The 24,997-nt window shown below is 40.5% G+C and overlaps 1 protein-coding gene across 4 annotated transcripts in view; it reads left to right on the forward strand.

Annotated features, from left to right (window-relative positions):
* phactr2 (phosphatase and actin regulator 2) overlaps positions 1-24,997 on the forward strand; it is a 56,861-nt gene that overhangs the window by 15,442 nt on the left and 16,422 nt on the right. For all 4 annotated transcript variants that reach the window (XM_021576315.2, XM_021576314.2, XM_021576316.2 and 1 more), the window contains exons 2-4: positions 13,182-13,349; positions 20,539-20,613; positions 21,097-21,237. In XM_021576315.2, coding sequence (XP_021431990.2) covers positions 13,182-13,349; positions 20,539-20,613; positions 21,097-21,237 — 384 coding nt within the window. The remainder of the gene's footprint in view (positions 1-13,181; positions 13,350-20,538; positions 20,614-21,096; positions 21,238-24,997) is intronic.

Below are 24,997 nucleotides of genomic sequence, written 5' to 3' on the forward strand. Positions count from 1 at the left end.
ATTTGAAATATAGAGCTATGTCCCAAATTAGTTCTCCCAAATAGTCAACCTCTCTAACTCTCTCCACTGAGCAGCAACAAGTGAAGCCATTGTCCATTCGCTCCCAGGCAGTTCTAGTCTTTTTATTGAAGTCTAATGGTGATAATTGTGAGCTTTACAGATTTTTCTGTCATTAACCACACAAAGAACCTACTGTAACAGTCCCATTGTTCCTATTTGATATCAATCTGGGAATGAAACCATGGGATTGGAAGTTTGGAATGCAGCTGGCCCCACCTCTTTCATATTTGTTTGTAAGCTTAGTTTGATTAATTGAGACTAAATGTGATTATTGTAGAAAATAAATATAATGTGTCCTTCAATAGGCTTACCCCAAAATGCCCCAAACAGTTTGTGGTTGTTTGTGTCAAACTTTTTTGTTGTGTTTTTTTTTTGTTGGTAGTTTTCTATATCCCAAACAGCTATCTATCAATCCCCCTACTGGGGAGCCAGGCCCAGCCAATCAGAATGAGCTTTTCCCCAAAAAAGAGCTTTATTACAGACAGAAGTTCACTTCTGGTGTGGTTACACGTGGTCTGTGGTTGTGAGGCCGGTTGAACGTACTGCCAAATTCTCTAAAACGATGTTGGAAGCAGTTTATGGTAGAGAGATTAACATTCAATTATCTGGCAACAACTCTGGTGGAAATTCCTGCTGTCCACATGCCAATTGCACGTTCCCTCAACTTGAGACATCTGTGGCATTGTGTTGTGTAACAAAACTGCCCATTTTAAGTGGCTTTTTATTGTCCCCAGCAGAAGGTATCTTGATATGCCACACCTGTCAGGTGGATGGATTATCTTGGCAAAGGAGAAATGCTCACTAAAAGGGATATAAACAGATTTGTGCACAACATTTGAGAGAAATAAACTTTCTATGCACAAGAAACATTTCTGTGAATATGACATTCACTGTAAATTCCTTGTCAGAATTGAGGAGCAAAGTCTGAAGGGAAGGTATTTATTGATCTGCTGTCGTTGTGTATGACATGTTCTTGCAGTATTCAACGCTGATCACCTCCGGCCTTTTCAAAATTCAATGTCAGGCCTCAGGTAAGACATTATCCCTGCCGGTCTGGTCATTCATGTTAATAATCACGAGTCATCATGGTTGTAAGAAAATATATTATAATAATTGCACCAATGTTTGGTAACTGCCATTTGCAATGAGAGAGAGTTATCAGTTTTTATATAGCTAATCAGTTTTATATGGGTACAATGTTTGAACTTGGAACTGGCACTCTGCTGAAAGGATGAATGGTCAATACATATTGGAAATTATATGTCAACCGTGTAAACACAATTCAGGCTATAAACCTGCCTGATGGCTTGAAAAAGTACTTTTTCATTGCAATTGCATAAGATATGAATCGCCTTAATGATGGACAATTGTCATTCTCTAATCAAAACGTGTCACATAAGCTAGCTAGACAAAAACAAGATTAGCTGAAATGGAGGTGTTTGCTCAAGTTGCTAGAAATCACACTTGCCTCATACTGTGCTTCTCTTCACACTGGAGCACTTGCAATATACACTGAATGTACAAAACATTAGGAACAGACTCAATTCATTGGGGCATGGACTCTACAAGGTGTCAAGCATTCCACAAGGATGCTGGCCCATGTAGAGTCCAATGCTTCCCACAGTTGTGTCAAGTTGGCTGGATGTAGTGGACCATTCTTGATACACACGGGAAAGTTGAACGTGAGAAACCCAGCCGTGTTGCATTTCTTGACATACTCAAACCGGTACACCTCGCACCTAATACCATACCCTGTTCGAAGGCTCTTAAATCTTTTGTCTTGCCCATTCACCCTCTGAATGACAAATACACAATCAATGTCTAAAGGCTTAAAATCCTCCTTTAACCTGTCTCCTCCCCTTAATTTACACTGAAGTGGATTTAACAGGTGACATCAATAAGGGATCATGGCTTTGACCTCTTCACCTGCCTGATCAGTCTGTCATGGAAAGAGCAGGTGTTCCTAATGGTTTCTACACTCTGTGTATAAACACTGGCTGTGACACATTTGATTATTCTCTAGGACCGGTGCCTGGGGTAAAACTCTCACAGTTAAAGAGCCGCATTAGCTTATTACCTGTTATTTGTTTACTCAAAATGTTTTGCAGACATGATACCTTTCAGACCAATCAAATACATCAGACCAATCAAATACATTCAGACCAATCAAATACATCTGCCTTTGATTCTACTAGGTTCTACTCTATAGATGTGTGTGAATATAGGTTGTGTGTGACAGTGAATAGTGATTTGACGTAGGCTAGGTAACTTTCTTTGAATCAGAATTCAGTTGAGTGACAGAGAGAACAAGGATGGTGTGATTAACTCAAATTCCATTATCTTTTTGCTTTTCTTTTCCTCGTGACAGTTCCCTACCTCCTTTCCTTTTTCAATTTAGGTCAAGCTAAAGTCATAAAGAATACACAAGGTCACATTTTACAGCCTAAGAATCCAAAAACAACCAAGGACTCAAGATCACTGGATCTTGGGGGTGTCCTTGGCAGGGAATGTGGGTGTGCACCTTTGACCTGTGTAGAGGAGTGCATACTGCGTAGTCTCCATGTCTGACTCCTCATATAACATAGAATTGCTAATGAAATCCATCATAAGGTGTAGGACACACGGTTCCTGGTTGTTAGTGATACGATACCTCTTGTCTGTCGTAATCTTATGGTCTTTGTAGAGCCACACCTCCTAAGGTATTGAGGTAGGTAATGTTAACCTATATGGCCTTTTTGACGCCTCCAGCAATTAACCTTTGAACTACCTTCCGGCTTCCGCTTTTGAATCCTTGAGAAAAATATACATATAGGCTCATCCTTGTGCACTGCAGTGAACAGCAAATCTAAAAAGGAAGTGTTGAGTATACTGGAGATGTTGGTGTGCTTTTGTACTACGTGCTATTACTCAAAGGGAAAATCTGTAGTTGCTACATATACTACCGTTCAAATGTTTGGGGTCACTTAGAAATGTCCTTGTTTTCCATGAAAACATACATGAAATGAGTTGCAAAATGAATATCAAATATAGTCAAGATGTTGACAAGGTTATAAATAATGATTTTTAATTGAAATAATAATTGTGTTCTTCAAACTTTGCTTTCGTCAAAGAATCCTACATTTGCAGCAATTACAGCCTTGCAGACCTTTGGCATTCTAGTTGTCAATTTGTTGAGGTAATCTGAAGAGGTTTCACCCCATGCTTTCTGAAGCACCTCCCACAAGTTGGATTGGCTTGATGGGCACTTGTTACTTACCATACGGTCAAGCTGCTCCAACAACAGCTCAATAGGGTTGAGATCTGGTGACTGAGCTGGCCACTCCATTATAGACAGGATACCAGCTGACTGCTTCTTCCCTAAATAGTTATTGCATAGTTTGGAGCTGTGCTTTGGGTCATTGTCCTGTTGTAGGAGGAAATTGGCTCCAATTAAGTGCCGTCCACAGGGTATGGCATGGCGTTGCAAAATGGAGTGATAGCCTTCCTTCTTCAAGATCCCTTTTACCCTGTACAAATCTCCCACTCCTCCAGCATCTTTACATTTTTCTGCATCTCACGAATGTGCTTCTTTGTGATCCGAACACCTCAAACTTAGATTTGTCTGTCCATAACACTTTTTTCCTCTGTCCAGTGTCTGTGTTCTTTTGCCCATCTTAATCTTTTCTTTTTATTGGCCAGTCTGAGATATGTCTTTTTCTTTGCAACTCTGTCTAGAAGGCCAGCATCCCGGAGTTGCCTCTTCACTGTTGACGTTGAGGCTGGTGTTTTGCAGGTACTATTTAATGAAGCTGCCAGTTGAGGACTTGTGAGGCGTCTGTTTCTCACACTAGACACTCTAATGTACTTGTCCACTTGCTCAGTTGTGCACCGGGAACTCCCAATATTCTTTCTATTCTGGTTAGAGACAGTTTCTGCTGTTCTGTGAAGGGAGTGTGAAGGGAGTAGTACACAGCGTTGTACGAGATCTTCAGTTTCATGGCAATTTCTCGCATGGAATAGCCTTCATTTCTCAGAACAAGAATAGATTGACGAGTTTCAGAAGAAAGATCTTTGTTTCTGGCCATTTTGAGCCTGTTATTGGGCCCACAAATGCTGATGCTCCAGATACTCAGCTAGTCTAAAGAAGGCCAGTTGTATTGCTGTTTTAATCAGCACAACAGTTTTCAGCTGTGCTAACATAATTGCAAAATTATTTTCTAATGATCAATTAAGCCTTTTAAAATGATAACCTTGGATTAGCTAACACAACATGCCATTGGTTTGGTTGCTGATAATGGGCCTCTGTACGCCTATGTAGATATTCCATTAAAAAGCAGCCGTTTCCAGCTACAATAGTCATTTATAACATTAACAATGTCTACACTGTATTTCTGATCAATTTTGTTATTTTAACGGAGAGAAAATGTGCTTTTATTTAAAAAACAAGGACATTTCTAAGTGACCCCAAACTTTTGAATGGTAATGTACATTTTGGGAGTTCTAAGTTAATGATATGTACCCATTTGATTCTAGAAGAATATAACTTAGAAATGTCTCATGAGCTTAGTTCAACTATCATACCCCATCAGAACCCAACATATAACCTTGTTTTAATCCAATGTTTGTAAGCAAAGTACACTGAACAAAAATATAAACACAACATGTCAAGTGTTAGTTTCAAATCCCAGAAATGTTCCATATGTACAAAAACCTTATTTAGATATGCCAAACCTGTCAGGTGGATGGATTATTAAGAATCTGATTAAACAACATGATCATTACCAGTGGTGTAAGTACTTAAGTAAAAATACATTTTCCCTGACACAAAAAGTACTCATAACGTTTTGAATGCAATTCACGCACTTATCAAGAGAACATCCCTCTACTGCCTCTGATCTGACGGACTCACTTAACACACATGCTTCGTATGTAAATTATATCTGAGTGTTGGAGTGTGCCCTAGCTATCAGTAAATGAAAAATAAATTGTGCTGTCTGGTTTGCTTAATGTGAAGAATTTTATACTTTTACTTTTTGATACTTTAAAAAAAATATATTTTATTTTTGCATTTTCCAATTTAAGAACATTCAAAACAAAAGTGAAAAGGACCTCCACATCAGGCTTCTTCACCTGTGGAATCATCTGAGGTGGGGTGCTGAGAAGTATTTCTGTCTGTAATGAAGCCCTTTTGTGGGAAATACACATTCTGATTGGTTGGGCCTGGCTCCTCAGTCGGTGGGCCTGGCTGCCAAGAGGGTTGGGCCTATGCCCTCCCATGGCTGCACCACAGCCCAGTCTTGTGAAATCCATAGATTAGGACCTAATTTATTTATTTCAATTGACTGATTTCCTTTTATGAACTGTAACTCAGTAATATCTTTGAAATGGTTGCATTTATATTTTTGTACAGTATGAATGTAAACAAACACTATATAGCCTCAAAACATGGATAAAACTATGGTTTTGATATCATGGATGGTCAGTCCTTGCATCCATAGCTGTATGAATTTGAGTGGTTACATTTCGCCAACCCATCTTTTAGCCTTTTACTGAAACGGGCGGGGAGTTGGAGTTGTTATTGTTTCAACTAAGGATTGCTGCTTTTAAGAGGGTCTTCACATTTACTAGACTTTTTGCAAAAATACCCTCGGCTACACATATATATATATATATATAAATATATATATATATATATAGGTCCAGTCAAAAGTTTGGACACACCTACTCATTCCAGGGTTTTACTTTATTTTTTACTATTTTCTATATTGTAGAATAATAGTGAAGACATCAAAACTATGAAATAACACATATGGAATCATGTAGTAACCAAAAAAGTGTTAAACAAATCAAAATATAGGGCCTCCCGAGTGGCACTGCATCGCAGTGGTACTGTGCCACTAGAGATTCTGGGTTCGAGTCCAGGCTCTGTCGCAGCCGGCCGCGACAGGGAGACCCATGGGGCAGCGGTGCACAATTTGCCCAGCATTGTCCAGGTTAGGGGAGGGTTTTGCCTGGCATGGATGTCCTTGTCCCATCGCGCACTAGCAACTTCCGTGGCGAGCTGGGCGCAGTGCACGCTGACACGATCGGGTTAAGTCGGCATTGTCAAGAAGCAGTGCGGCTTGGTTGGGTTGTGTTTCGGAAGACGCACGGCTCTCGACCTTCGCCTCTCCCAAGTCCATACGGGAGTTGCAGCGATGAGACTAGACTGCCACTACCAATTTGGATACCACGAAAAAGAAAAAAATCCAAATGTAAATGTTATATTTGAGATTCTTCAAAGTAGCCACCCTTTGCCTTGATGACAGCATTCACTCAACCAGCTTCATGAGGAATGCATTTCAATTAACAGGTGTGCCTTCTTGAAAGTTAATTTGTGGAATTTCTTTCCTTCTTAATGCGTTTGAGCCAATCAGTTGTGTTGTGACAAGGTAACGGTGGTATACAGAAGATAGCCCTATTTGGTAAAAGACCAAGTCCATATTCTAGCAAGAACAGCTCAAATGAGCAAAGAGAAATGACAATAAAGGTCAGTCGATCTGGAAAATGTCAACAACTTTTAGTTTCTTCAAGTGCAGTCGCAAAAACCGTCAAGTGCTACTGGCTGTCATGAGGACCGCCACAGGAATAGATAGTCTTTTACCAAATAAGGCTAAGTCCATATTGTGGCAAGAACAGCCTTGCCAGCCCAATTTTGAATATAAACCAAATTTGATCACATTTACATTTTCTCCTGACACACAAATGGACTATAAATACATAACGTTACCAATTAGTTACCCTGACCAAATGGACAGCGCACATCGGCTGTATGCAGCTGCTCTTATTAGTAGCCTACAGTTGATCAGACTGAAAGATTTTCCTGTTTTTATCCCATACAGAATGTCAGATCTCTAATGTTTAGGTGTAGCCTAGGCTGCTGTAACATTTATGTAATGAGGTTTTGCTTGTCTGTCCGGAGTGATTATGTGTTATCATCTTTGCTAAATAAATGCCGGAGGAAAGTGGAAAGCCCCCAAAAATGCGCTGTGTCAACCTCTCTCTTTAATCTAACTTTTAATTGATGATGCGATGGAAGCTATCAAATTGTTCTGAATTGATTTTGACATCCCAGAAAAGACAGTAGAAAGCATCATAATGTGCAATTACCGCTGCAAGCTCCTTGTAGTTGCACTTGTTAGCGGAACTATGCCTCTTGTCGTGTTCTCTAAAAGCCAATTCTTGCATGCCCAAAAACGCAGTGGTGTTGATAAGCCGCTTGAGAACATCATCCCTGTTTATTCTTACTTTCTCATTGTGTTGCGCAGTTTGAATACGCAGACCTTTGTCATGATCGATGCAGCTTTTTCCCTGAAGCTTGAATCTGATGTGGGCATTTATATGCTCCCTGCTTTTGTTTTGCCGTTTAGCTGAACGATCAATGTTCTTCGGGTCACTATACCTCCCTCCCCCTGTCGCCCAAGACTCACTTTTCAAAAAGCAGACAAGGCAAGCAATACAGGCGGCTTGATGAAAGGCTCCTTGTTAACCAGCTATACTTTTGATTCCAATTTATATTGAATGCCCTCACCTTTTCATCCTTCTTCATGAAACTGATCTCAGGCAGAGGTCGACCCTCGGTTTTAATTTGCACCTTTTCCGTGTACCCCAGAGAATGAAAGGGGTTCTTAAACAAAAAGTAAACAACATTTGCAGTGAAAACTGCACACGCGAGCTGGTAGCTAGCAAGCTACTGAAGTTTGATATAAATTGCAGTAACTAGACACAAAAAGAAAGTTCTAAAATCAAGAAAACTATTTATAATCTACCTCTGTCTCCTGTAACTTGAAGAAACTAATTTGAATTGAATAATATAAAAAAAATGCTCAACTATCGCTTTTCAATCTCTATCTAATGATGTCACCAACTCACCAAGCCTCTCAACACATGGAACACCCCCCATAATGGTCTGCGGCACAACCCCAATACAACACACTAGGTTAATTCTCTGATCCTAACCCTATGATTGGATGGACACAAAAGCTTTGATTGGTTGGAGGCCGTCCTCCAGAGGTGGTCAAAATGACCATGTAGGACTATGGAAGGGAGTGAGGACAACGAGCCTCCTAGGTTTTGTATTGAAGTCAATGTACCTAGAAGAGGGCAGAAGCTAGCTGTCCTCTGGCTGCACCAGAGAGTGCTGTTGAAGTTACTATGGACCTTCATTGCAAAACAGTGTGTTTTAATAAATTATTTGGTGACATATGAATATATTTAGTATAGTTTTATCTAAAAAGGAGAACTTTAGTGTTTCACTATTTTTATGAAATTTCACTGAGGAGGATGGTCCACCCCTTCCTCCTCTGAGGAGCCTCCACTCCAAAAATGTTCCATATTTTCCTGTTTTATTGTTAGTTTTTTTTACATGAAATTGTAGTAACAGCCTGTTACATTCTGAAATTGTCGCCGTAGCTTTACATTTCAATAGTGTTTTTTGCTTGTTTTTTGGGCCTCCACCGAGAGAAGCAGCTCCCAAGGGAATGATCAATGTTTTCAGTCGCGATTTTGCTTGTACCTCATATTATGACTTCCATGATATTTATAAAATTAAGCCTGGCATGTTCTAAGGTAACTTTAATACGGGAGCTTTTAGGCTTACACTAGCTACTATCTAGCTATGGTTCAGCTAAACGTCAGCATTCAGCTATAGCCAGCACGTTTATGTGAGGATGCAGAAATTATTTTGTTGAGCTAGCTAGCGTTACATAGCTGTGTAGCCTATACTATAATATGAATGACATTGTATGATAACGGTACGGTACTTTTATATTCGTATGGGAGGGGTATACGTTCATTATTATATGCTAACATTACTTAATTATGACGAATGTTGTTAATGTTAGTTAGCTAGAGAGCAGGAATTGTTTTTTTTGTCAGCTAATTTAAAGTTGCAGTAACTTTTTGGGCGACCCAACCAAATTCACATTGAAATGTGAGTTATAGATCTGTCATTCTCATTAAAAGCATGTCTAAGAAGTGGTCGATTTGTTATACAGTTGAAGTCGGATGTTTACATACACTTAGGTTGGAGTCATTAACTTGTTTTCCAACCACTCCACAAATTTCTTGTTAACAAACTATAGTTTTGGCAAGTCGGTTAGGACATCTACTTTGTGCATGACACAAGTAATTGTGCCTTTAAACAGCTTGGAAAATTCCAGAAAATGACATCATGGCTTTAGAAGCTTCTGATAGGCTAATTGGCATCATTTGAGTCAATTGGAGGTGTACCTGTGGATGTATTTCAATCCCTACCTTCAAACTCAGTGCCTCTTTGCTTGACATCATGGGAAAATCTAAATAAATCAGCCAAGACCTCAGAAGAAAATTGTAGACCACCACAAGTCTGGTTCAACCTTGGGAGCAATTTCCAAACGCCTGAAGGTACCACATTCATCTGTACAAACAATAGCAAGCAAGTATTAACACCGAGATGAACATACTTTGGTGTGAAAAGTGCAAATCAATCCCAGAACTACAGCAAAGGACCTTGTGAAGATGCTGGAGGTAACGGGTACAAAAGTATCTATATCCACAGTGAAACGAGTCCTATATCGACATAACCTGAAAGGCCGCTCAGCATGGAAGAAGCCTCTCCTCCAAAACGGCCATAAAAAAGCCAGACCTACGGTTTGCAACTGCACATGGGGACAAATATCGTACTTTTTGGAGAAATGTCCTCTGTTCTGCTGAAACAAAAATAGAACTGTTTGGCCATAATGACCATCGTTATGTTTGGAGGAAAATGGGGGAGGCTTGCAAGCCGAAGAATCCCATCCCAACCGTGAAGCACAGGGTTGGCAGCATCATGTTGTGGGGGTGCTTTGCTGCAGGAGGGACTGGTGCACTTCACAAAGTAGATGGCATCATGAGGACGGAAAATTATGTGGATAAATTGAAGCAACATCTCAAGACATCAGTTAGGGCTTGGTCGCAAATGGGTCTTCCAAATGGACAACGACCCCAAGCATACATCCAAAGTTGTGGCAAAATGGCTTAAGGACAACAAAGTCAAGGTATTGGAGTGGCCATCACAAAACCCTGACCTCAGTCCTATAGAACATTTGTGGGCAGAACTGAAAAAGCGTGTGCGAGCAAGGAGGCCTACAAACCTGACTCAGTTACACCAGCTCTGTCAGGAGGAATGGGCCAAAATTCACCCAACTTATTGTGGGAAGCTTGTGGAAGGCTACCCAAAACGTTTGACCCAAGTTAAACAATTTAAAGGCAATGCTACCAAATACTAATTGAGTGTATGTAAACTTCTGACCCACTAGGAATGTGATGAAAGAAATTAGTTGAAATAAATAATTCTCTCTACTATTATTATGACATTTCACATTCTTAAAATAGGTGGTGATCCCAACTGACCTAAAACAGGGAATTTGTACTAGGATTAAATGTCAGGAATTGTGAAAAACTGAGTTTAAATGTATTTGTTTAAGGTGTATGTAAACTTCCGACTTCAACTGTATGTGCGTTATTTCTATGCTTCCCGCTAAGTTTTGTTTTTGTGTCTTTTAATTTCAGAGTTGTACACCAGCTGAAAATACAATATTTTTGGTTATGGAAAAGATTTTTCACACCGGTTTAGATGGTACAATGATTCTCTATACTATATTTGCTTGCTTTGTCACAAACTGAAATTAGGTGAACTATTAGAATGTTAGCAACCAGGAAATGGTGTAGCGGATGTTAAAATAAACCCTTTAATTGTCTGCACATGCTTGTGGATTGTTGCTTTATTCAAGAGTGTAATATGGTTTGGTTTAACATATTGTCATATGTTTTAGAAGAAAAGTTACTTGGATTGTTAAATAGTTTGCTTACTAGCTAGTGGCCACTGTGATATGTACGGTGAAGTTGAGCTGCGGACCAAGAATGTCATGTTGCAAGCCACAACGAAAGGTAAGGCAATTATGTAATGTGAATTGAAAAGTGGAAATCTGTTTGGCCCCTCTGCTCCTTAGACTCTCCTCCATCTCTCGTAGTTGGAATAGGGCCTAAATCTTTGACACTTCCTATGTTTCTCAAGCACATTATTTTTACACTGTCTTGGGAACCTCCCATGTGTTGCTCTTGTGTTCCCCTTTTGTTTGGACAGGCCTCACTTCACTTCCCCTCCATCAGACAGAGACCCATGATTTCATATACAGTTGTGCTTATTTACAGCTACCTGGACATTAAATGAAACAGAGCTTGAGTTGTTCTTGAGATGGTTAGGGTTTCTGTCCCACCATTTTTTATAAAACACCTTTTCTTTAATTCAATTTTAATAAATCATCCTTGGGTATTAAGTGTTTTTTTTTTCCTGAACAAGGATGTGCTCCTTCAGCAATCAAAACAAACATAAAACATACAATAATAATTGCATTTGTAGAGCGCTTTTCATTTACAGACATAAATCACAAAGCTCCTTAAATTGAGAGCTACCATTAAATGGAGAAAAAAAAATGAATTAAAGGACTAAAAAACTTAAAGCAAGAAATTAAAAGATCTCAAGCAGCCTCGTATTATACGAGATACATACATTTAATAAAGGAGGCGACATGGACAAAATAATAACTTGAAACGAATGTATAAGACTGACAACAGATACCACAACAATCACATTAAGCGAAATCCAGTTTGAAGAAGTGTTTCTTTAGCTCAGACTTCAAGGCAGTGGTGGTCTGGGGGGGCTCGTTCCAGAGCCGGGGGTCGAGACAGCAGAATGCTCAGTGACCCATTGTTTTTAGGTGCGTCTTTGGAACTGCAAGTCATTGATAATTTGACCGGCGTGAACGTGAAGACTGTTTGGGGCTGAAGAGTTCACTGAGTTATTGGGGACCAGAGGAGTTGGGGGTTATGAAGAAGAGGGAGTCTGGGGTTGTGTTTATGTTCTCGTGGAATTGGATGTTGCGTTTCCTGATTAGGAAAGGAATGGGGCCTAAGACGGAGCCTTGGGGAACACCACAGTTAATCGTTGAGGCGATGATTCCACTTCTTAATCTTTTCAAATAAGTAGGTGGATAATCTTCCACTGTCCTCTGTGGTAGCAATGTTTTATGTATGTATGGATGGAAGGATGGATGAATGGATGATGCGGAGAAAACAACATTCAGCAGCCATGAGCCATGGAACCTCCCTATTCCTGAGAAGTGAGGCATGAGGAAACGCCACACCTCTTTTTTCCCCCCTCCAACCTTAGTATTCCAGCCTGTTCCCATTCCCCTGGTTTCTTACTTTCAAACAGGAATGGAAAGGATTAGGGAAGGACATGAATCTGGTTGCTAAGGCCAAGTACAGCAACAAATGAATCACTGTGAAACAGGGCTGCACGTGGGTTATCAAAAGGTTTTATCTGCTCTTTTGCTTTGCTATGGAGATTATGATTTGTTTAGCAAAGAAGATATATTATTAAATGCAACAAAGTTGGGATAATTGTTGACAAAATGATTGACCTAGAAAATCTAATTAAAGTCATGTGAAAGTACATGTTTATTTCTGACGCATACTGAAGTGAATTCACCATTGTGCAACATCCACTTTCTCATGTTGTGTTTAGTAATTCTTAAAGCATAGTGTTGCAACTGGAGGGTCGATTACCGGTAACTTTCAAAGTTTACCAGTAAACTACAGGAATTTCGAAAACATACAGGATTTTATGGAATTTTCGTAACATATCAAGTATATTTATTTATTTTACTATGTCAATATATTTCTGTAAATGTTTTGATGCCAAACTGGTGGCAGTTGTGAAAAAAAGTGTGTTGTGAAAAGTGTATTAGTTGGAAGAGTTGCAGAGTTAATAGAAAATTATGCCATTGTTGATTTAAATGTTTTTTCATTAATTAGGCTCTTTTCCCTTGAACCTTTGGTCTATTTACTAGAAACCCATGGACAATATGTACACAGATATAAGGATTAATAAATATGTATTTGTAATTCAAATATATTACCAAAGTTACCGTAGATTACCTGTTAATTACCACAATTATAGAAAGTTCCGATAACTTGGTAAATTACCGGTAGTTTTGCAACCCTATGTTCCACGTAGGAATGAACAGGGCTAAGTAAGTATGTTTTCTGATCAGGTGTGTCCTTGTGTGATTTCCCCACAGTTGATGGACTGGAAAAAGCATCTCTGTCCAACTGTGATGTTGTGGTGGGCAGCACCCAGACTCCTCCACTGAAGCAGAAGGGGAAGCTCTCCACTATAGGGAAGATCTTCAAACCCTGGAAATGGCGCAAGAAGAAAACCAGTGACAAGTTTCAGGACCTATCCAAAGGTACGTCTGAAGTAGCCTGGTCACATACTGTTTCATTATGCTGTAGCCAACTATTCCTTTGTTGCCATGGCTAACATGAAACTTGTTCTATTCAATATCCCCTGAAATTACCCCCCCCCCCCCCCACACACACACACACACACACACAAAGCCATTCGTTTGTATCTTGCATGACGCTGAAATTCCTGGCAAGCTACATAGTGTGAATACCTTAACTAATGTAAATCTTGTGATATTGACAATTTACATTTATGTAAAGATCTCGAGTGATAGAATATAGGCTGGCTATGGGCAGGTTTGAAATTAATTCGGTGCTGCCAAAGAATAGAAGTGTGATCATGGGTTTAATTTCTCAAGCATCCTCCACTGTCTGTACTATGTAACACATAACTAAATGAAGTGATATCTGATCATCATATGCAGTCATGTTGAGCTCTTCATGTCATTCTAGACCTGGCTTCAAATCATTTTAGTTTTCTTTCAAATACTTTCACCATTTGATGGAGCCTGTCTGGGTGGGGTTTACATTGTTGGTTCTAACCCATTTGTTCCATTGTGCCAGGCAAGCTCAATCAAGTGCAGCTGTTTGAAAGAAAACCAATACTATTTGAACCCAGGTCTGTTGGCTGGTAGTGGAAAGGACTTCTCAGGTTCAACTCTTGGTGTGATAATTGTTATTAGAACACAAATGCTCTCCATTAGCTGTGTTACAGTGGAAGTGATTGTCTGGCAGCATCTAATTTGAACAAAAGCAGCTTTTTGTGCTCTTGCATGGCTAAAGTGTTGGATGGCTGTATCTGGGCCGCCAATAGTCAGCAGTGTATTCCCAGTCTATGCCAGCCTATCGAAATATCTGTCACATGCAAGGTGGTATAAAATCCAACCTTCTCGTGTAACTAGTATGAGTGAAACTTTATGCTTAAAGTCAGTTACTATTTCTATGGAAAACTAGAAGAACTACGACTAAATTTAAAGTTGTAAACAGATTACATTATCTAAAGGCTTCAGAAGGCTTGAGAATACTCCTCTGGTGTGGACTGAAGAATGGTCATACCTAGGACTGTTGCGGTGACCGTATTACCGCCACACCGGCAGTCATGAGTCATGACCGCAGTAAAATTCCACTTGACCGTTGAGTCACTGTAATCTCCTTTTATGCACTCTGGACATGCTTTGGTAGTACCCAACTCACTAATGACCATCAGGTCACTAATGGCCTGGTACTCAGCACTCTATTGTCCCTCAAACCACTCTGACATCAATGCAAATGCCATTAAAAATCACATCAAACACTTATCATCAAAACAGTATCATGCTTTTAAAACTCACTTCACTGTGATCGATCAATTTGAAGAAAGAAGTTCAACAACAGGTTGAAACTGAGGGGAAAACACAGTTGTTGTGAATCTCGTTTCAAAGCCTAATACAACTAAATGGACAGCACTTTCTAAGGGGATGATTAATTCAAAACACCCAAAATAGCCTAGAAATAGGGCATTTTTAAAAATGTTTTCATAATTAATAGACTGACATTACCCCTAGCTACAGAATATCTCACCACTGTGCGTTTCCCTCTCTCTCCTTTCTCGAGCGTGCAGAGAGGCGGGCTGTCAATAGTTTAATGAAATGTTTTCTTGCGAAAAAAAGTTACTATCAATATTCCCTAACAGATTTGACTTTGTTTCCCAAATGAAGCTGCAGGAACAGGGCTGGACAGCCCATGGCATACAGAGTTTGGGCGGAAAAAACCTGTCGCACAGCGAGAGGCTGCATGCTCCTCAAACAGTGGAGTGAAATGGGTGTTCCTATGAGCCCAGTGTGAAAGCAGAGTTTTGATGGTTGCCACTAAAAAGAGGAGGATCCCATCTGCTACTATATTTAGTTTTCAGCTGCTCATATTAAGCACATGCTCCACTATAATACCAGAGTAGCCTACCCTGCATGATTGAAAAACAAGCTATGGGAAAGCGGCCTCCATTCTCCATTCGAGTGCATGTGGATGACATTTATTTTTCCCCCTACACCTGTTCTTGCCCATTTTATAATGGGCCATTCTAAATCTAAACAACTTTGACATATTAGTGAAGACAAGATTACATTTAGAATAGTCTGATGGGTGAAATATGGTCACTAGTGGTTAGGGCGTTGGACTAGTAACCGGAAGGTTGCAAGTTCAAACCCCCAAGCTGATAAGGTACAAATCTGTCGTTCTGCCCCTGAACAGGCAGTTAACCCACTGTTCCTAGGCCGTCATTGAAAATAAGAATTTGTTCTTAACTGACTTGCCTAGTTAAATAAAGGTGAAAAAAAGAGAGAAGAGTGTGTGCAGCCTGAGGCAAGGAACAGAGTGCAAGCTTTTTTTGTGGCTTTCTCAAGTCTTCAATAGCCTATAGACGCACCATGCAGTCCCATATACATTCTAAGGTTTGTATCATTCACAACTAAAGTGGCCAAATAACTCTAAATCTAGCATAAGGACCTGTTTCAAATTATAACTTTTACGCTCAACATAGCCACTCCATATGCTCACTCACTCCAGAATGGGAAAATATATATTTTCTATTTTATCCAGCTAAGGTCAATTATATTCTTCTTTCTATAAAATCATATAATATAAAATAATGGCACAGGATTTGTAAGCAATATCTTGTCTGCTAAATGAACAAGCCTACAGCCTATGGTATGGCACATAGCGAGATAACATACCGTAGGACAACTCATATTCTTTTCTTCTGAAATACATTTTATTAATATCATAATGTTTCTTTAGACCTGCCTAAAAAATGGATTTATTGTGATGTATAGTAAATGGATTCATTTTACTCTTTAATATGTAAATGTTCCAAAGACGCGCATCAGTGGCTTGTAGGCCTATGCGTGGAGGCCTGGAGATGCTAAACGTGTTTTAATGTTAATTAAAAGGTCAATTACTGTGAGACTGGCAGTCATTTGCATGACAATAACCGTCTGATAAAATGTCAAGACCTCCACACCCCTAGTCATACCAGGTATTGTATTAGTCCTATGCAGTTTACTCATACCTTGGACAACCTCTAGTTAGTACTAATCCATTCTCTTGAACACAAACACAATCTCACCTAAAGGCTCATGTAACACTTCACTGTGAGATTGTCATGCAAGTACTATTAATGATGTTAAGTGCTGTCGTGCTGTTAGGTGACCTTAACTTAAACTGGAACATGCTTAACACCCCGGCCATCCTACAATCTAAGCTTGATGCCCTCAATCTCACACAAATTATCAATGAACCTACCAGGTACAACCCCAAATCCGTAAAAACGGGCACCCTCATAGATATCACCCTAACCAACCTGCCCTCCAAATACACCTCTGCTGTCTTCAACCAGGATCTCAGCGATCACTGCATCATTGCCTGTGTCTGTAATGGGTCTACGGTCAAACAACCACCCGTCACCCAGCTGCCCACTGCACTGAGGCTAGGAAACACTGTCACCACCGATAAATCCATGATAATTGAGAATTTCAATAAGCATTTTTTTTTACGGCTGGCCATGCTTTCCACCTGGCTACCCCTACCCTGGTCAACAGCCCTGCACCCCCCACAGCAACTTGACAAAGCCTCCCCCATTTCTCTTTCACCCAAATCAGATAGCTGATTTTCTGAAAGATCTGCAAAATCTGGACCCCTACAAATCAGCTGGGCTAGACAATCTGGACTCTCTCTTTCTAAAATGTAAAGGGGGAGACACTCCAGACCAAAACTGCTACCTATATCTATCCTACCCTGCCTTTTCTAAGGTCTTCGAAAGCCAAGTTAACAAACAGATCACTGACCATTTCGAATCCCACCGTACCTTCTCCGCTATGCAATCTGGTTTCCCGAGCTGGTCATGGGTGTACCTCAGCCACGCTCAAGTTCCTAAACGATATCACAACCGCCATCGATAAAAGCCAATACTGTGCAGCTGTATTCATCGACCTGGCCAAGGCTTTCGACTCTGTCAATCACCACATTCATATCGGCAGACTCAACAGCCTTGGTTTCTCAAATTACTGCCTCGCTTGTTTCACCAACGACTTCTCAGACAGAGTTCAGTGTGTCAAATCGGAGGGCCTGTTGTCCGGACCTCTGGCAGTCTCTATGGGGGTGCCACAGGGTTCAATTCTCTGGCTGACATTGTTCTCTGTATACATCAATGATGTCGCTCTTGCTGCTGGTGATTCTCTGATCCACCTCTACGCAGAAGACACGATACTTCTGGCCCTTCTTTGGACACTGTGTTAACTTCATTGGGATAGCATTTTCACTTTTGGATGAAAAGCGTGCCCAGAGTAAATTGCCTGCTACTCAGTCCCAGATGCTAATATATGCATGTTATTAGTAGTATTGGATATAAAACACTCTGAAGTTTCTAAAACGATTTGAATGATGTCTGTGAGTATAACAGAACTCATATGCCAGGCAAAAACCTGAGAAAAAAAATCAAGCCAGGAAGTGGGAATTCTGAGGTTTGATGTTTTTCAACTCAGCCCCTATTGAAGATACAGTGGGATATTGGTAATTGTGCACTTCCTAAAGCTTCCACTAGATGTCAACAGTCTTTAGAACATTGTTTCAGGCTTCTACTGTGAAGGGGGGCTGAATGAGAGGGGGATGAGTTAGATGTCTGGCAGAGAGCCATGGGCTCGTGACGCGCGGTCATGTGAGAGTTAGCTCGCCTTTCATTGCTTTTCTACAGACAAAGGAATTCTCCGGTTGGGACATTATTGAAGATTTATGTTAAAAACATCCTAAAGATTGATTCTATACATCGTTTGACATGTTTCTATGGAGTTTTTGGACGTTTCGTCCGAACTTTCCGCTGGACTTGCACGCGCGTTTGGATTTGTTTACCAAACGCCCTAACAAAAGGAGGTATATGGACATAAATTATTAACTTTATCGAACAAATCAAACATTTATTGTGGAACTGGGATTCCTGGGAGTGCATTCTGATGAAGATCATCAAAGGTAAGTGAATATTTATAATGCTATTTCTGACTTCTGTTGACTCCACAACATGGCGGATATTTCTTTGGCTGGTTTGGGCTCTGAGCGCCGTACTCAGATTATTGCATGGTATGCTTTTTCCGTAAAGTTTTTTTGAAATCTGACACAGCGGTTGCATCAAGGATAAGTTTATCTAAAGTTCCATGTATAATAAATAGGTGTATCTATTATCAATGTTTATTATGAGTATTTCTGTAAATTGATGTGGCTCTCTGCAAAATCACTGCATGTTTTGGAACTACTGAACATAACACGCCAATGTAAAATTAGATTTTTGGATATAAATATGCACTTTATCAAACAAAACATACATGTATTGTGTAACATGAAGTCCTATGAGTGTCATCTGATGAAGATCATCAAAGGTTAGTGATGAATTTGTATCTATATTTCTGCTTTTTGTGACTCCTCTCTTTGGCTGGAAAAATTGCTATGTTTTTCTGTGACTTGGTGGTGACCTAACATAATCGTTTGTGGAGCTTTCGCTGTAAACGCCTTTCTGAAATCCGACACTGTGGCTGGATTAACGAGAATTTTATCTTTAAAATGGTGCCTAATACTTGTATATTTGAGATGTGATTTATGAGATTTCTGTTGTTTGAATTTGGCGCCCTGCAATTTCACTGGCTGTTGGCGAGGGGTTCCGCAGAACCCCGTTCCCAGACAGGTTAACTAACCTCCAGACGAGCTTCAATGCCATACAACTCTCCTTCCGTGGCCTCCAACTGCTCTTAAATGCAGGTAAAACTAAATGCATGCTCTTCAACCGATCGCTGCCCACACCTGCCCGCCCGCCCGCCCAGCATCACTACTCTGGACGGTTCTGACTTAGAATATGTGGCCAACTACAAATACCTAGGTGTTTGGTTAGACTGTAAACTCTCCTTCCAGACTCACATTAAGCATCTCCAATCCAAAATTAAATCTAGAATCGGCTTCCTATTTCGCAACAAAGCATCCTTCACTCATGCTGCCAAACACACCCTCGTAAAACTGACTATCCTACCGATCCTTGACTTCGGCGATGTCATTTACAAAATAGCCTCCAACACTCCACTCAACAAATTGGATGCAGTCAATCACGGTGCCATCCGTTTTGTCACCAAAGCCCCATATACTACCAACCACTGCAAACTGTATGCTCTCGTTGGCTGGCCCTCGCTTCATATTCGTCGCCAAACCCACTGGCTCCAGGTCATCTATAAGTCTTTGCTAGGTAAAGCCCCACCTTATCTCAGCTCACTGGTCACCATAGCAGCACCCACCAATAGCACGTGCTCCAGCAGGTATATCTCACTGTTCACCCCCAAAGCCAATTCCTTCTTTGGCTGCCTTTCCTTCCAGTTCTCTGCTGCCAATGACTAGAACGAACTGCAAATATCACTGAAGCTGGAGACTCATATCTCCCTCACTAGCTTTAAGCACCAGCTGTCGGAGCAGCTCACAGATCACTGCACCTGTACATATCCCATCTGTAAATAGCTCATCCAACTACCTCATCCCCCATACTGTTATTTATTTTGCTCCTTTGCACCCCAGTATCTCTTCTTGCACACACACCTTCTGCACATCTATCACTCCAGTGTTTAATTGCTATATTGTAATTATATTGCCACCATGGCCTATTTATTGCTTTACCTCCCTTATCCTACCTCATTTGCACACACTGTATATAGACTTTTTATATTGTATATTTGACTACGTGTTTGTTTATTCCATGTGTAACTCTGTGTTGTTCCTTGTGTCTCACTGCTTTGATTTATCTTGGCTAGGTCGCAGTTGTAAATGAGAACTTGTTCTCAACTATCCTACCTGGTTAAATAAAGGTGAAATAAATAAATAAATAAAACATGATAGAGAATCGGAGTTCCATAAAGCCTTCGAGGGATCATAATTTACATATTTAATGGGCTTACTTTCCCGACTGCATCATGGAACCATTTCCCTAAGCTGTTCATCTTTCACATGGCATGTTGTAATCAATTCATCTGTGTAATTGTTCCTGTACTTTTATTTAATCCCTAATTTAGGGTGTGTGTGTGGGGGGGGGGGGGGGGGGTGCAGTGGGTAATATCCTCCCCTGTCATTGCAAAAGGCATAGAATTAATGACTGCATCTGGTCAATGATTAACAACTCTGCCATGCTCATCTCCATAGTTCTGGAGAGGAAAATCTCCACGAGGCAAAGTCGAGAGGAGCTGATAAGAAGAGGCGTTCTCATTCCCGATCAAGGTGAGTTATGGCGGGAAAATGTATGAAATCTAACAGTGTGCTAAGTGTTCCATTTGTTTATTATAGTATTGAGTAGAAGTCCCGCCCCAAACCCCCGTTTTCCTCTACGTCATCAGGAAGTGGAATACCACCTGATGTTAGCTGTTGCTACGATGGGGAAGAAACCCAAACTGCAGTTCCGTCTAAGTTGTTTGTGTCCTCCTGGTACACTGTACTGTAGTCCCCTCCCACGCATTGTTTAACACCAATGTAACATTACCTCAAATCTGCGTCAAGGAAGACAAATGTAATTTTGTTCTTAGGGGAGCTAATCTAATGGTAAATGTCTCGAGACGGAAGCCTCCTTTCTTCTTACATTCCTTGTGTGTACTGTATAATTAATGGATGTAGTAAAATAGCTGTCAGTTAAATGTCAGGTAATGTCAGCTAAAATGTACCCCATTCTCACCCCTTGCTAACTCTTAAATGTTTCATTTGCACCAGAGGAGCCAGTGAACTCTGAGAATCTAAATGGCCATGCAACGCCTAGTGTGGGGTCAGATGAGGTCAAAGTTGACATGGAGTCTCCGCAAACACCTTTGGAGGAGAAGACAAAAGGGTCGGAGAATGTGGAGGACAAAGCAGGTATACTGGAATGCGTTTAACATGTTTGTCTGCAAGCAGGCCAGAGCTAAATGAAATGGCATGGTCTAAATCCATTCGGTGAGCTCCAATTGAATAATGTGTCCACTAGCGCTTCCTATTTTGGCTTTGACCTCCAAGCAGGAGTCTGAACAGAGCAATAACCCATCCACTAATGGTCATTATCACCCTTTTAGACCTGCAGGAGTATTGCCATCTGAAGCTTTTTAAGTGTTGTGGGGGTTCCTCAATTCTATTTTTTCCATCCCATATCTATTAACACGTCTCCATTGCTGTTGATCTTTTAGCAGTAGCCCCTGACTGATAGGCATAATGCTGCACACTCCAGCAGAATGTATCCAGATACACCTATGTTAAATCCCCTTAACAGTCAGATAGGGAAACGAAAGAGCAGAAATCCCCTTTTCTTAAGCCCTGCAGACAAAAGGAGGCTGTCACTTCTGCAATGATCAAAGGCCCTCAGTACTCTACTGACCATAACAATATGGGCCTCTGGAGCCAGAGCTCTGGCCTCTTCAGATCAATAGTAGGCCAATCTACTGCTGGGGCGGCAGGTAGCCTAGTGGTTAGAGCGTTGGGCCAGTAACCAAAAGGTTGCTAGATCGAATCCCCAAGTTGACAAGGTAAAAATCTGTCATTCTGAACAAGGCAGTTAACCCACTGTTCCTAGGCCATTATTGTAAATAAGAATTTGTTATTATCTGACTTGCCTAGTTAAATAAAGGTTAAATAAAAAAGAATACAGCTGCCCACTTAATACTGCTGACCAAAGACAAACTGGGATGACCAGCTAGAGCTCTCTCCAACAACACATTCAGAGTGGTTCAGCTGGTCAGTGCGGGTCAGGAAGACTGATTCAAATGAGGCCTCAGTTCATTATGGAGTCATTTGGCGCCCTATCAGGGCAGATACCCGGACAATGTCTCATCTAAAGTGCCCGGGCACTGAGAGCAATAATCTGTTGCTTTATTGAAGGCAGCAGGAGCTTGGTCGTGATGAGAAGAATGTAAAGAGAAATGATCCTACTCTATAAGATATACTTTATTAGTCCATACTAGATGGTACCAGTACCATTCAAAAGTTTGGACACACCTACTCATTCAAGGGTTTTTCTTTATTTTTTTACTATTTTCTACATTGTAGAATAATAGTGAAGACATCAAAACTATGAAATAACACATATGAAATCATGTAATAACCAAAAAAGGTTTAAACAAATCAAAATATATTTTATATTTGAGATTCTTCAAAGTAGCCACCCTTTGCCTTGATGACAGATTTGCACACTTTTGGCATTCTCTTAACCAGCTTATAATGGAATTCTTTCCCAACAGTGTTGAAGGAGTTACCACATATGAGCACTTGTTGGTTGTTTTTCCTTCACTCTGCGGTCCAACTCATCCCAAACCATCTCAATTGGGTTGAGGTCGGGTGATTGTGGAGGCCAGGTCATCTGATGCAGCATCATCACTCTCCTTCTTGGTCAAATAGCCCTTACACAGCCTGTAAGTGTGTTGGGTCATTGTCCTGTTGAAAAACAAATGATAGTCCCACAAAGCTCAAACCAGATGGGATGGTGTATTGCTGCAGAATGCTGTGGTAGCCATGCTGGTTAAGTGTGCCCTGAATTCTAAATAAATCACTAACTATGTCACCAGCAAATCACCATCATAACACCTCCATGCTTCACGGTGGGAACCACACATGCGGAGATCATCCGTTCACCACCTCTGCGTCTCACTAAGACACGGAGGTTGGTACCAAAAATCTCAAATTCGGACTCATCATACCAAAGGACAGATTTACACCGGTCTAATGTCCATTGTTCATGTTTCTTGGCCCAAGCAAAACTCTTCTTCTTATTGGTGTCCTTTAGTAGTAGTTACATTGCAGCAATTCGACCATGAAGGCCTGATTCACACAGTCTCCTCTGAACAGTTGATGTTGATGTGTCTGTTACTTGAACTCTGTGAAGCATTTATTTGGGCTGCAATTTCTGGGCTGGTAACTCTAATGAACTTATCCTCTGCTGCAGAGGTAACTCTGGGTTTTCCTTTCCTGTGGCGGTCCTCATGAGAGCCAGTTTCATCATAGCACTTGATGGTTTTTTCCAGATTGACTGACCTTCATGTCTTAAAGTAACGATGGAGTGTCATTTCTCTTTGCTTATTTGAGCTGTTCTTGCCATAATATGGACTTGGTCTTTTACCAAATTGGGCTATCTTCTGTATACCAACACTACCTTGTCACAACACAACTGGTTTGCTCAAACGCATTAATAAGAAGGAAATTCCATAAAATAACTTTTAACACCTGTTAATTGAAAGGCATTCCAGGTAACTACCTCATGAAGCTGGTTGAGTGAATGCCAAGAGTGGGCAAAGCTGTCGTCAAGGCAAAAGGTGGCTACTTTGAAGAAAATATATTTTGATTTGTTTAACTTTTTTTGTTTGTTTTTTACTTAACGCATATGGAATCATGTAGTTACCAAAAGGTTATTTCATAGTTTTGATATCTTCACTATTATTCTACAATGTAGAAAATATTACGAAAAAAGAAAAACCCTGGAATTAGTAGGGATGTACAAACCTTTGACTGGTACTGTATATATTTTATATATACAGTTGAAGTCGGAAGTTTACATACACTTAGGTTGGAGTCATTAAATCCTGTTTTTCAACCACTCCACAAATTTCTTGTTAACAAACTATAGTTTTGGCAAGTCAGTTAGGACATCTACTTTGTGCATGACACAAGTAATTTTCCCAACAATTGTTTACACACAGATTATTTCACTTATAATTCACTGTATCACAATTCCAGTGGGTCAGAAGTTTACATCCACTAAGTTGACTATGCCTTTAAACAGCTTGGAAAATTCCAGAAAATGACATCATAGCTTTAGAAGCTTCTGATAGGCTAATTGGCATCATTTGAGTCAATTGGAGGTGTACCTGTGGATGTATTTCAAGGCCTACCTTCAAACTCAGTGCCTCTTTGCTTGACATCATTGGAAAATCAAAAGAAATCAGCCAAGACCTCAGAAAAAAAAACTATAGACCTCCACAAGTCTGGTTTATCCTTGGGAGCAATTTCCAAATGCCTGAAGGTACCACGTTCATCTGTACAAACAATAGTACGCAACTATAAACACCATGGGACCACGCAGCCATCATACCGCTCTGGAAGGAGATGCATTCTGTCTCCTAGATATGAACGTACTTTGGTGTGAAAAGTGCAAATCAATCCCAGAACAACAGCAAAGAACCTTGTGAAGATGCTGGAGAAAACCGGTACAAAGGTATCTATATCCATAGTGAAACGAGTCCTATATCTACATAACCTGAAAGGCCCCTCAGCATGGAAGAAGCCACTGCTCCAAAACCGCCATAATAAAGCCAGACTATGGTTTGCAACTGCACATGGGGATAAAAAGTTTGTACTTTTTGGAGAACTATCCTCTGTTCTAATGAAACAACAATAGAACTGTTTGGCCGTAGTGAGCATCGTTATGTTTGGAGGAAAAAGGGGGATGCTTGCAAGCCGAAGATCACCATCCCAACTGTAAAGCACGGGGTGGCAGCATAATTTCGTGGGGGTGCTTTGCTGCTGGAGGGACTGGTGCACTTCACAAAATAGATGGCATCATGAGGACGGAAAATGATGTGGCTGTATTGAAGCAACATCTCAAGACATCAGTCAGGAAGTTAAAGCTTGGTCGCAAATGGGTCTTCCAAATGGA

This window comes from Oncorhynchus mykiss, chromosome 20 (assembly GCF_013265735.2).
Source record: "Oncorhynchus mykiss isolate Arlee chromosome 20, USDA_OmykA_1.1, whole genome shotgun sequence".
Lineage (NCBI taxonomy): Eukaryota > Metazoa > Chordata > Actinopteri > Salmoniformes > Salmonidae > Oncorhynchus > Oncorhynchus mykiss.